General features: G+C 58.1%; 1 protein-coding gene across 11 annotated transcripts in view; it reads left to right on the top strand.

Moving 5' to 3' along the window:
• LOC122365337 (plasma membrane calcium-transporting ATPase 2-like) overlaps nt 1–13,591 on the top strand; it is a 67,250-nt gene that overhangs the window by 50,486 nt on the left and 3,173 nt on the right. For 4 of the 11 annotated variants that reach the window (XR_006253719.1, XR_006253721.1, XR_006253722.1 and 1 more), the window contains 9 exons: nt 1,042–1,204; nt 1,531–1,812; nt 2,686–2,880; nt 3,244–3,450; nt 4,018–4,216; nt 4,501–4,712; nt 5,236–5,387; nt 5,785–5,923; nt 9,373–9,709. Coding sequence is in view for 6 of the 11 variants with exons in the window: in XM_043336478.1 (XP_043192413.1) it covers nt 1,042–1,204; nt 1,531–1,812; nt 2,686–2,880; nt 3,244–3,450; nt 4,018–4,216; nt 4,501–4,712; nt 5,236–5,387; nt 5,785–5,923; nt 8,756–9,001 (1,795 nt within the window). In the remaining 5 variants the exon portion in view is untranslated. Of the gene's footprint in view, nt 1–1,041; nt 1,205–1,530; nt 1,813–2,685; nt 2,881–3,243; nt 3,451–4,017; nt 4,217–4,500; nt 4,713–5,235; nt 5,388–5,784; nt 5,924–8,755; nt 9,015–9,372; nt 9,710–10,460; nt 10,494–10,988; nt 11,058–13,591 lie in introns of all 11 variants that reach the window. The other 7 variants (XM_043336478.1, XM_043336476.1, XM_043336479.1 and 4 more) reach the window with 5 other exon arrangements.

The raw sequence follows: 13,591 nt of genomic DNA, 5'->3' as shown, positions 1-13,591 counted from the left end.
GCCAACTCCATCGGCCGCCATTTTGAGAGCTCGGATATGGTTGGTCTGTCTGACCTATACTGCTAAGCACGTGGGGTTGGCAGCTCTTTAGCCTCCCTAGCGGCGGGTGGACACTAGGATCTGAACGGGTGACGGTTGGTGACCCGTTTCCATGATGAGCTGTGAGTGACGGCTGCCGCGGCTGGCTGACCACTCACCCAACCCATGCGGTGTCCGTCGCTAGGTCTGCCAGCTGGCCTCAGTTCACGTCTCAGGTCTGTAATGACCTGGTCTGAGGGACTTGGCCTCCGCTGTGTGGGGACTGAGTGTGCCGGACCGGGTCGGGTTGGGTCGGGTCAGACAGGGACTGCCGACCGGAGAGTCGCGCCGTCTGACGGTCCGGCGGCTGGTGCTGGTCAATGGCCCGGACCAGGCGCCGCCGGCGGCCCGCGGTCCGATCTGATGTGAATCGAGCTGCTCTGGAGCGGCTCCGGGGCTGGCTGCTGCATGGCGGGCACATTATTTACCCAGCTTCTGGAAACTGGCACCCGCTCTCAGCACAGCTTCCAGGATTCTATAAACGCCGCCGGCTGTGGAAAATTCCGCGGCTTCAGTATCGCGCCACCCTAAGATAATGCCGATTCGCCAAAATGCATCTATTCATGGGGCACTATTTTCACTTGAACGGCTTCGCGGGCCATTATCCCATAATTCTCGCGGCGAAATTGGCTTTGATTGAACGAGCGGGGACGGCTCATTCGTCCGCGGCTTTCATTTCTTTCTTTTACATTTAGTAATTTTTCACGTACACTTATAGATCTTAGCAATCCCCCGCGGGCGCGGTTCCAAAAGGCAGATGCCAGTCGCGTTTGAACGCTGGCAGTCGAACCGCTGCTCTTGTCTGTTGACGTTGTGCCGCCAGACATCTTGCCAATATGCTTTGTTCAGCAGCTGTCGTGTCCCCTCTCTGGCGGAATGGTGTTGATAAGCCGCCGGATAGCGTCCCTCTCCGCTGGCACCGTTCCACCGTATCTGACGCGCGCTACCGCTCGTTTACCGCAGGTGTGCCTTCATCTACGGCCCCAACGGGCAGCTGGAGAAGTTCACGCCGTCCATGCAGGAGCGGCTCGTGCGCGATGTCATCGAGCCGATGGCCTGCGACGGCCTGCGCACCATCGGCGTGGCCTACCGCGACTTTGTGCCCGGCAAGGCCGAGATCAACCAGGTACGAGTCGATGGGGAGACGGGGCTGAAACTTACGGGAGTTCAGGAGTTGTGTCTTAAGGGAGAGGTATGGGAAGTGAGCGGTACCAACCAGGGAGGGGTTTTGCAGACGGAGAGACTGGTCTGTGAAGTGATATAGGCTGTTTGTTGCTCTAGCGGTTTGTCGGTTGTGATTTATGAATGTGTCTTGGCTCGCTCCGAGCCCGTATCGCATACACGGCCTGTGTATTTGCAGAGCGTGCTACGTGTCATGCGAGGCCCCCATTTTGTATGTGTGTTTTTGCTGGTCACGGAATGTCTGACCTCGACCTTCTCCCGCTCCGCCAGGTTCACATCGAGAACCCGCCCAACTTTGACGACGAGGAGCACATCATCAGCAACATGACGTGTATGTGCATCGTGGGCATCGAGGACCCGGTGCGAGACGAGGTGCCGGCCGCAATCAAGAGCTGCCAGCGCTCCGGCATCACGGTGCGCATGGTGACCGGAGACAACGTGAACACGGCGCGCTCCATCGCCACCAAGTGCGGCATCGTCACGCCCGGCAGCGACTTCCTCATTCTCGAGGGCAAGGAGTTCAACCGGCGCATCCGCGATGCGTCCGGCCAGGTGAGCCGCGCGCCGCGCCGGGCGGTGGGGCGGCGGTGGGAGCGGGTGGTGGGGCCGCGGGGCGGGGCCGGCCGGTATTGGTCGGGTCGGGCCGCCGCTGGAAATGGCCGCCGTCGCCATTCATCGGGCGTCGTGGCCGCGGAAATGAGCGCCGTTTATCTGCCGAGTCGGTGCAGCTGGGAGATGGAGCTGGCAGACCGGGCCGGAGCCGGGGAGCCGGAGTCGGGTCCGGGGCTGAAGTATCAAGTCAGCGCTAGGACCGGAGCAGCGACTTGGACTGGTGCTAGGATAGTTGGATAGCCGGATGGTGCACAACCGAATCAGTCGAAGCGTTGTTGGGGTCTCTGTAAAGACACAGAGTGGATTGGGAATAACGTACATGTCAGAACGTTCGAGTTTAATGGTACGGGGTCTGGCGTTATATATGTGGTCCTGAGCAGTTGTGGTGCTGAGATGATGTAAGTGGTCTCTGGACCACGTATTCCGAGCCTTGGTACGGCTTGACCGGTCGATATAAGCCGCAGTCCTGCGTCAGCCGCTGATAGGTAATGTTAGCGGCCGTGCATTGAACGCATCCGGAGTAGCTCGGGGCTAAACCCAGCTCCCATATAATGGCCACGCTTGTTACAGCGCTTCGAAGCCACAGTCGTCAATCATGTCCTGTTTTACCCAAATCAAGCGGTGTTATCCTCAATAATATCGTTCGAACCTTCTAAAAACCCGTTCCCATTATTTATAATAACGGTTTCTTGGAAGCGTTATTGAATATCCTGGCTGTAAATCTGAAAGTGTCTCAGCGCTCGACTGTCTGGTCTGTAGAGTCCTTGTCATAGATATAATTTACTGACATTTCCGCTCCCCATCTTCCCTCAGATTCAGCAGCACCTACTGGACAAGGTGTGGCCGCGCCTGCGGGTGCTGGCACGCTCGTCGCCCACCGACAAGTACACGCTCGTCAAGGGCATGATCGACAGCAAGATTAGCAACCACCGCGAGGTGGTGGCCGTCACCGGAGACGGCACCAACGACGGGCCCGCCCTCAAGAAGGCCGACGTCGGCTTTGCCATGGTGCGTGGGTAGCTGCTCAGGGTGGACGGGGTGGTAGGTGGTGTCGTGGATAGCTATGGATATTATGGGTAGTGGCGTGGGTGGTGTGGGGAGCTACGAGCAGGTTATAGGGATTGGAAGACCGGTTTGGGTCATAAAAGCCGGATGAGCTAACATCAGACGGATTTAATCCTTATTGATGATTGCGTGTGAGCTTTATCCCACATACCTAACCAGACTCGAGATGATAATGAACTTTTACTGTTCTGCAGTTGGAGTGCTATTTTTTGATATATTTGATATTTCTGGCGCCACTGATTGCTAAGTGAATATTTCCGAAGTCACTTGTTTGCATGTCACTCACTGAGTTCTTTTTCGTTTCAGGGCATTGCCGGCACTGACGTGGCCAAGGAGGCGTCGGACATTATTCTGACTGACGACAACTTCACCAGTATAGTGAAGGCCGTCATGTGGGGCCGTAACGTGTATGATAGCATAGCCAAGTTTCTGCAGTTTCAGCTGACTGTGAACGTGGTGGCCGTACTAGTTGCTTTCATCGGCGCGTGTGCAGTGGATGATACGCCTCTCAAGGTGAGCACGACGCGGCCGTCGGCGCGAGAGGGAGAGGTGGGAGGGACTGGGAGGCCTTCCAGCCGGGTTGTGGGTGCTTTAGTGAGTGGGGAGGACGAGGATAAAGGGACCGGTTTACAGTTGGTCCAAGTCTCGCCGCCTGCCGGCCGGGTCGGGCTGTCGGGCTAATCGGTAAATCAGCGTGCGTCGTGCGGTACCGGTGACATTGAGTGGCCGCCGGCCGGCGTGGGACGACATTGATTCGTGGGGAGTGTCCGCCGCCGGCCGGCCGGCCACACGCGACTGCGGGACTGCGACCGCCCCCGCCCCCGCCCCCACCCGCCGCCGCCCCCGCCCCCGCCCCTGCCGCCGTCTGTGGCCCTCTCAATACCGCTGTCCTCTTTGGCCGCTGAATCGATCTCGGCGGCGGCGAATGGCCCGGGGCGGTCGGGAGTGCAGCGCCGCCACTCAGATGGACATGGCTGTTGGGCTGATGGGGTAGCTATGTGCTGGTGACTCACCCCGTGTGCTCCCCGACCCTCAGGCGGGCCCAATCCTGACCCCGTGTGCTCCCCACCCGACTCGCAGGCGGTACAGATGCTGTGGGTGAATCTTATCATGGACACGTTCGCGTCACTGGCGCTGGCGACGGAGCCGCCGACGCCCGAGCTGCTGCTGCGCAAACCGTACGGCCGAACCACGCCGCTCATCTCCCGGACTATGACGAAAAACATCCTGGGCCAGTCGGTCTACCAGCTGTCCATCATCTTCACACTGCTCTTCGTCGGTGGGTGATAACGCGTAGAAGGGAATGGGGATGCATTTTGGAGAAGGAGAATGCATTTTTAGAAACCTTCTTTTATGCATGAAGTTCGGCGTCGATGTCGATGGGTCAAAAATTTTCGTTTCTTTTAATAAGGGAGTATAATAAGGGATATTTAAGAATGTTTAGGGATAGTATTGCAGACCCCGGCGTGATGAGTTTCGTGCGGGGCAGTCCCCTTTCTTCGTGACTGGGTGAACTGAAAGGTCGTCGGTGCAGCCCATCTGACACACCTCCCCGTGCCGCAGGCGAGCGGCTGCTGGACATTGACGACGGCCGGTACGCCGAGCCCGGAGACCCGCCCTCGCAGCACTTCACATTCATCTTCAACACCTTCGTCATGATGACACTCTTCAACGAGATCAACTCGCGGAAGATCCACGGACAGCGCAACATCTTCAAGGGCATCTTCGCCAACCCGATCTTCTACTGTATCTGGCTGGGCACGTTTGTGTCGCAGGTACTGAGTTCGGGGACGCTCCCTGAGGCCCGCCTGGCTTTTGGATCTGGTGCTTAAGTGGTGTGGGTCTAAATTGGTAACATAAAACGCACGAGTCATAACTAACGTACCCAGACTGCAGTGTGCAAGTGCCCTTTCTAGACGTGGGCTTCTGATTCGACATGCACATTTGACATTCGTGTAAGTCACGTGATTAGAGAGTTATGAGTTCGTTCGATTCGCCTGGTTATGGTAACGACATGGACGAAATGGAGGGTTCGCTCGTCGCCCACGGCCGCCGCGAATGCAATGCATTCATAAGTGGTATTGCGTCATGGGCGAAATAAGGGAGCACCAATCACTGGTGCCGTGACATGGTTCTGTTCTGTCTCACTGAATCAGCGACAGCGCAGCTGAAATCTTTTGGGACGTGTATCTGTATGCGTACTGCGTAGCAATGCCAGTTTGGTCGTTTCTTATGCTGTTGCACGTAGCCTGACCTGACCTGAAATCTGACCTCCCACCGCTCTGTCTGTGCCGTCAGATTATCCTGGTGCAGCTCGGCGGCCGGTTCTTCCAGACGGAGGCGCTCGACCTGGACCAGTGGGGCTGGTGCATCTTCCTGGGCTGCGGCGTGCTGCCCTGGGGACAGCTGGTCACCTGTATCCCCACGCGCGCCATGCCCAAGATCCTCTCGTGAGTGGCGCTGGGGCGGGGCGCGGAGTGTGCCGGGCCCGCCGACTGTGCCCGGCCGGGGCGGTTCCCCGGCCCGGCGGAGGGCACGGCGGCTCGGACCTGTGTCAGGCAGTCAGAGAACGCCCTATGGACGTGTCATAGTTTGACGATAATCGCACTTGTAAACGTAGTTTGTTGATTAATCCCAATAACGATTGCATTACCGGTATACTGAGTCATTGGGACGTGGCCGAAGTATCCCCGATATTAATACGGACGGCAGTGTATGCTGCAGTGTGCACGACTGGTAGTCACAGAGTGTCTGGCCCCGTGTCCGCCCTCCCTCCCTCCCTCCCGTGTCGGCGGCGGAGCGCGCCCCGTGACCCCGTCAGCTGACTGACCGTGCGGCCGCGCGCAGCTGGGGCAGCGGCAGCCCGGAGGAGATCATCTCATCGCCCACCGTGGTCGATGAGGACAACGGCATGGGCACCATGGAGCGACGGAAAACCACCGGCCAGATCCTCTGGATCCGCGGCCTGACGCGGCTGCAGACCCAGGTGAGTGCTCCGGCCGGCCGCCTGCCGCGGGGCGCGCGACTGACCCGACTGCCGCGGCGGCATGTCACCGGGGCCGCACTGGGGCGGCGGCACCGGGTCATTAACCGGGGTCACGCCTTCTGGGCTCCAGTTTTATCTAGACGGGTGGCTTCTAACTAGCGTGGCCGCCGCGCGCGCTCGTGGCTGATGGGAGTAGCGCGGAGCGGTGCTCCACGCTTGTCTCATCAGGCGCGAGCGCCGGCGGCCCAAGCGTTTTTTTTTTTCAGCGTAAGCGCCGATCCCACAGATCAGGCGGCCGACTGCGCTGGGATCGAGTGCGGTTTTTGATCAGTCACTGCAGTTTGTGTGCCTGTCAGCGGTCCGGTGTAGGCCGGCCGGTAACGCGCTGCGCTTCCCACTCGGGCAGCAGCCCGACCTGACCTGACCTGACCCGACAGCAGCATGACCCGACACCGTCTCCTCAGAGACCGCTCGGCGCCATTTATCAGTCTATTGATCTCTCTATCTCGACATCTTTCCCCCTATCACCCGGCCTTCTCTCTCTATCTGTCTCTCCGCTTCAAGTGAGCGTCTGCACCGGTCCCTCGTCTCCGTCCGTCCCGTTCCCTCGCTCTCAGCGCGGCGGGCCAGCGATGGCGGCCGCCCGACGAGCTGGTGTGCCGCCCCCTCCCCGTCAGCGGGCTTCGAAAACATCGATGCGAAATGCCGGGAGTGTGCGCTTTGTCGGCTTCCTGCGGCCAGGGCTGATTGTGTCCGCGGAAGGATGGCTGTGATTGTGTTGGCTTGGGTCAACAGTTCGCACGCTGTGCGTTTTGATGGGACCGGGTGTCCCACCAGAGAGGGGGAGGGCCGTGTGGCACGCCCGGGGGCACGTCTGAATATGGTCCCCGCTCGGCCGGCGGCGGCCGCTGCTCGCCGGAGCGCCCAATTCGGCCGCGCCGCGCCCGGCATGTCAGCGTGAAGACGGACGAGCTAATGCCCGGCGGCGGCCGGCCAGACGAATTGGATCGGATTTTGGGAGCGGCGCGCCAGACCCACCAGGAAATTAGAATAGTTGTCCCGGCCAGCGGCCGGCCCCGGGCGGAAAACCGTTCAGCGGGCCCCGCGGAAAAGACGGGAGCGCCGGCCTCTGTGGACTCCGCAGCACGAGTAGATTTCAGTCCGGTTACGTGCAGCCCACTACGCAGGGGCTGAAGCAACACGGCTGCCTTTAGCTGTTAGAGCGCTGCCACGAAGCATGTCACGGGAGCCGTAGGCCGGAATGCCGCTTGCAGGAAGTAGTTGCAGAGGGCGGCTTGCCTGTAGACTGTACATAAGTTGCAATGACAGGTGTTATGAGACTCCTTAGGAGTTCCGAAAGTGGAGCCATTGATCCTGCCGCGTGGCTAAATTATGAAGAGTTCTTGATATTAAGCATCGCGGTGAAGCAGGGAATGTCGGCCACTGCCGGTCCTGAGGCTGCGCGGCGGCAAAATTGTCTCTGGGATTGTGCCGTTTTCGTTGCTGGATTACGCTTTTATGACTGCTGGCTGGGCGAATTCCCACCTGGCATGCGAGGCGGGCCTGTCCTGGCCTTGGCTCCGTTACGGTGTCGCGTACGCCGGCCCTTTTAGCTAATTTGGCGTGCGCTGATGATATGCGTTGGGCGGCGCTGCGTGCTGCTGGCTCGGCGCGGCTGTGCGCCGACTGGCGGGTCGCCACCAACCGGTCATTGATCTTGGCGGCGGCGGCTCTGCTGTGTGGCCGGCTCTGCCCGTGCGGCGCTCTCAGCCGGTAGCGCTCTGAGCCGCCCGCCGGTGCTCGGCCGAGCCCGAGCGGCCGGCGAGCGGGCGCCGCCACCTTCTACCGCCGGCCGCCGGCGCCGCGCCGACCGCCGCAGCACGCAAATGTCACCGCGCAAACAGCCCGTTACTGAACTGCGACGAGAAATCAATGGAGGCTCGGCCGGGCGGCTGGATCGACTGGGCGGCCGACGGTGGCGCCCCCGCAGCTGACGGCCGGCGCTCGCCCACCCTCTGTCCGCTCCCGGCCTCTGTCTGCCCCTCTGTCTCTCTCTTTGGCTCTGGTCTGGCACCGCTGCCCGCGGCCGGCTTCTTTCACCGCCCACACGTTTGCCACCTTGGTTGAGTGTCCGGTTTGGTTTGTTCTCTCGGGGAGTGTGCGTGCGTGTATGCGTGGTTGGGTGTCCTGTCCGGGTTGTGTGGGGCGTCTGGGTCTGTCTGTCTGTCTGTCTGGCCCCCGCTCACCCTGACCACCCGCCGCCCGCCCGCCCGCCGCGCCCGGCCCGATGCGGCCACTGCGGGCGCCCGGCGCCCCCGGGACGCCCCTGGGACGCCCCGCCCCGCCGCGGCGGGCCGACTCCGCGCACGGACGCCGCACACCACACCACCATAGCTGGCAGAGACCGCATGCGACCTTCGTACCGCATCGCACACAGTGTACACTCTATTTATCTTGTTTTGTTGTTGTATTTTTTGTTTGGCACCCTGTTTTGCCCTCTTTACCTTAGTTGTGCCCTTACCCTGTGTGAGCGAGGCGTCTGCATTCTTCCCCGCCTCGTTCACTAACTACTGAAGAGAGCCTGGTTAGAAATAACGGGTCTGATGTGCGCTCTAACAGAAGTTTACCCCGCGTGTTTAAGAGTGCATTCTTTTATAGATTTCCAATAACTAATGGCGTGAGTTCTTGTGTACAGACCCCTTTTGTATTGACGCCTTGCACACTATATACAGAGTGTAGCCAGTTGTGGCACCATTTTACTCCCTCTTTTTCTGTTGGTTACTGTTTTCAGTTTCTCGGGGGTCGTATGACTCTCTTGTCCCCTGATTGCAGCTACGTGTTATCCGGGCTTTCAAGTCCAACCTGGAGGATTTGGAAGATCGGCGCTCCTGCCATAGTTTGCCCACCTTACATAATATGCGTGCGCACCGGCCGCACCACCCGGCTCATAAGCCTCCTACAGTCCATGACATCAGTTACATAGACGAGGAAGACAGGCCTACAAACGGCTGCCAGAAGACGGACGAGGCGCGGCCAGTATCGGCAGGCGCCGAGAGCGCGCCTCCCCCCTCGCTCTAGGCTAAATTCAAGGGTGGGCATTCGGCCTTGAGCACCGCACCGCGTCTGTCCGCGCGCCTCTGTCTATCTCTCTATCTCTCTATCTATTGGCGGGTCTCGGCTGGCTGGTGCTTCACGTTCCTGGCGAGGAATCCACCCACCCTGTTTGTAGACGTGTCTGTGTACCCGCACGGCCCACCCGCCCTCCACCAGTCTGCCCGATGCGCGTGTGGCGTCCCTGTCGGTGTGCCCGCCGCACCCTGCCGCCCTGCCCTGCCTCACATCACCACACCTGAGCTGAGCGTGCCGTGCCGCGGCCGACCTGACCCGAGCCTGACCTCACCTGACCTGACCTGATCTCACCTGACCCGCCCGCCGCCGGCCCGGCGCAGACCAGCCTACCGGGCGTTGATCCGCACGAGAATCCTCCGGAAGTCCTGGCCCGCGCCTACCCGTCCATCTCCAACCGTCTGAGCCGCAACTCGATGGGCGGCGCCGCGTACGGCGTCCGCTCGCGGACGTCCACGTCGGCGGCGGCGCTCTCGTCGGGCTCGGAGCCGGCGTCGACGCACTCGACCCTGCAGCGGCCGGCCGGCAGCCAGACGTGGGCGTCCGGCAGCGGTGAGCTCCGCCTGCCGCCCCTGGCCCCCCGCAGCTCGGACACTCTGCCAAAACCCTCCTCATCCGCCGCCGCCGCCGCCGCATCGGGTCAGCCGTCACCTGGTGAAGGTCCGCTCTGAGTCTGCCAGCAGAGTCTGTAGGATACGCCAGGCCGACAGTAGTTACCTCAGCTGCTCCTTATTCTCTATCTTTTTCTCTCTATTTTCCTCTGTGTCGGCCCGTCACTATTTTCATCCTACTTTCCTGTTCCTAATCATGGCGTGTGTCCTCTGTCTCAACCTGCTATCTTACTTTCCCTCCTGTCTCTTCTCTTCGCCTCTTTCTCTTTTTGCTCTATCTGTCTAAGTTTTGCTTATCGGTTCGGCTTCTGACAGATCTGCTAGCGTTCTGTTGCCGACTAACATGCTAACGCCTTACGCCACGCTATCTAAATACTCGTCTGTCCAACAGTCCACCTCACCACTGACCCAGACACTGAATGACACAGTCACACAGTCACACGTCACACACGTGCGCCACGACACGCGGGGCGCGATCCGGCCGCCACGTGCCGGCGCGGCTCCGTGGGCGCGGAGCGGTGGTCGCCTCCTCTGACCCTGGCTTGTGTACATAGCCGGCCGCGCGTCCGGCCGCGCGCCGGTCGGTGCGGCGAGGTGGTGACTGTCCCTGTATGCTGGTGCTGCCCGCTCCACCGCCCTCCCGTCTCTCAGCGCTGTGGACTCTACCCTCGGTCTCCCGGGAACCTCCCCGTATTTATATCTACAAGTAGAGGGTGTGCCGGTGGCGGGCTCCAGCTGGTGTGATGTTTCTCTCGTGCATTCCTCACTGGTTGCTAATACCTGCCCTTCTCTTATTCCAGCAAAGTCAGATTGATGGCTCAATCCCTGATGGGGTAAATAGCCCGTGTTGGTGTTGTCAGGCCTCATTCTAGGCGCTGTTGCTCACTAAATCCTTGCATGATGACTTTTGAGTGTAACCTGATTCTAACCTTTCTAGCAAACTTTTGGCTTACAATGGGGCCTTTCAACTTTTCATGTTGCGCAGTTTCTGTTCACACGCACAACAGTAGCTAGGCGAGCTGGCCGTCCGCGTACTAAATCCAGCCTGCCACCATAGAGTAGCGCCGGCCGGCCGGCGGCGCCGCGCGCCCCGGCGCGGCGTCGGGCGCCGGCTGTGCGCGCCCACACAGAGAGACCGAGCCGTCCTGCGTCCCCTACTCCGCCCGCCCCGCCCCGCCCCGCCCCGCCCGGACCCCTGGCCGGTGACCCGGCCCGGCGCGACCCGACCCGGCCCCACCACGCCTGTAGCTCTCAACTCTGTCTTCTGTGGCCGGCATGTCAGCGCCCGTGTGTGTGCTCACCTCTCACTGTGCGCCCTCTCCTTGAAGGTGATTGGCGGGGAGTATCAGGGGCGGCTGATGCCCGTACCGTACAGCAAGAACGCCACAGACCAAGCTGTAAGACTTGGCATCATTCGATACATTCTCATTTACTGTTGCCTGGTTGGTCATGGTAACTCTAGCCGAGTATCTGTTGTCGTGTCTCTTTCTCTTGGTTGTAAATTGTGGCAGCTCTGTAGTATTTCAGAGGCTGGTTTTGTTTTGGATTGTAGGCGGCCGGCACGAGCCAACATGCTGTCATGTCTTGTCATGTACAGACGCAGGACGTGCGCGCGCGCGCTGTCCAACTGCATTGGATCCAAGGAATGCCTTGACCACGAGCACCCGGCATCTCGGTAGCTCGATCGCATCGGCGGCTCGGCAAAATTGCTTGCGGCGCGTCCGGCCTCGATCGGGAATGCAGTTAGTGAATGCCAGGCCTGCGTGTTGTGCGTGGCTGGAGCAGGGCGATTCAGTCCTGCAGCTAAACTGAAAACACCTCCGTCTAGATACAGGACACACAGTGTTCCATTTGACAAAGAAGGAGGTATGTTTATCGTTTTCTCGCCTCCTTTGAAATTTTTCCACAAACATAGTTTTTGTTAGTTACCCTATAAATCGGTACAGCATGCATTTTAGTCAAATTGTTACACGATACATTGTTTTCTTTTACGACGTTTTAGTCACTTCTGTAGATTGTTTACAGCTCTTTGCAGCTTCTTAAAAAAAGACGAGAGAGTGGAAGTCTTTTGGCTGTAGATTTATCCGACTTTGTCTAAAATCTAAAATTTTAAAGTAGCTAAAAAAGTAGCTCTAAAATGTTAAGTAGCTAAAATAAATTTCAGCTACTTAGCTTCCTTGCCTCAATTAACCCGCGCCCCACTGGGGTCTGTGTATAACACGCCCTACTGGGGGGGGCTATTCATAGCCCCCCTCCTAACTCCAAAACTACTGGGCCGATCGTCAAAATTCAAACGGTGTCTGATAGCCCCGGAAAAACTGTCGAACGAAACCTAATTTCATTGACCTCGAGGTCACCGATGACGTCACAGGTCAGGTCAAAGTAAAAATTATTAGCATTTTGGCTTGTTCACATTTTGGGCTCTGGCCGCCGTCTTACAAGTCAGATCAGGCTCATTTTTGGTTTCCACACTCGTGAAGAGATGCTCTAGATACTTTGAGGGTACCAAACTTGTACTTTGATTTTCAGGTCAGGGTCAGGTCATCACAGGTCACGAAAATATTATATCATGCGTCGGTCACGTGACACATGTTTTATGGTCCATTTAGGCCATAGATTTCGAATTTGATGTCGTCTGTGTCATTCGAGGTCATTTGGAGTCGAATTTCGCTTAGGTCAGGTCACTTTCAGGTCAAAAAAGGTCAAATTTTGAAGTTTACATTTTTCAACAAAAAAGGTATCTACTGGATGCAGTTTGAGCTCAGGAACACGATGGTGCCATTTATATTGGTGTACGATGTCAAATACGTACTGAAAAATTGATTTGAAAAATTAATAATTGTGAATTTTTTGCAATAATGCGAATAACTTGGCCATTTTTGAAGATATTTAGCTAAAACTTGCTATAGTTAGTCAACATTATGCGTTCTGTTACATATATTCCGGTTTTTTCGAAAAGTCAAAAACTTTTTGAAAAAAATATAAAAATATAAATTTTGAATATTATTATATAAAATTTTCGAAATTTTCAAAATTTTAAAAATCCGAGATAGCAGTTTGATAGCGCGGTCAATTCTGAGTCCTTTCATGCAAAGAAATTGGATCTAGCTTAAAAACTGAGCTCTTGGGAGCGATTGCCGTGGTTCAATGTTTTGCGTCGAAATCGGACGAACATGACGTCACTCTGACGTCATTTTCGGCCGACCTATGGTAGCTACAAAGTTCAAATTTTGACACAAGGTGTCAAATTGATGCAGCCGAAGGTCCTGAAAGTTTGGCGTCGATCCGTCAAGCGGTTTGGAAGTTATTGCAGAAAAACGGGAGGGGGGCTATAAATAGCCCCCCCCCAGTGGGGCGCGGGTTAACTTCAATCTCTAGGACGTTATTTCACATTCGTACAGTATTTGAGGTTTAGCTGTAAAATCATTTAATAGAAAGTCCAGTTATTGATTTCTGCGCCGACGTGCCGGCACCGACCGCCCCCGCCGCCGTCCTGTCGATACACACTGCACCGCCGGCCCCACCGCCGGCCGGCCGCCTAAGGCAGAGTTGGGCGCCGCTCGGCGTCGCTGGCGGCGGGCCTGCATGCCGGCCCCAGGGAGGGCTTCCCAGCGCGCAGCCACTCCGCTCCACCCCGCCCGCCCGCCCGCCCCGCCCACCACGCTCTCAGCCCGCCGACCCGCCCGCCCGCGCCCGCCCGATCGAAGTGACCGCATGGGCCGTGTACGGCTTCTCGCTTGCTGGCTTGCCTGCCTGCCTGCCTGCCTGTGCACGCAGCCCTCCAACGCTAGTGACTACATAGTCCCCCGACCCCTCAGACTCACTCTCTTGGTTTCTGACTCTGGTTCTGGCTCTCCCGTCTGCCACTCTCTCGTTAGGTCTACCTCTGTCTCTACCTCGCCCTCTACCTCCCTAATTCTGTCTCCCTGGC

Source organism: Amphibalanus amphitrite, unplaced genomic scaffold (genome assembly GCF_019059575.1).
Source record: "Amphibalanus amphitrite isolate SeventyFive unplaced genomic scaffold, NRLGWU_Aamphi_draft 000732F_arrow, whole genome shotgun sequence".
Lineage (NCBI taxonomy): Eukaryota > Metazoa > Arthropoda > Thecostraca > Balanomorpha > Balanidae > Amphibalanus > Amphibalanus amphitrite.
This window is presented reverse-complemented; position numbering and strand designations above follow the sequence as displayed.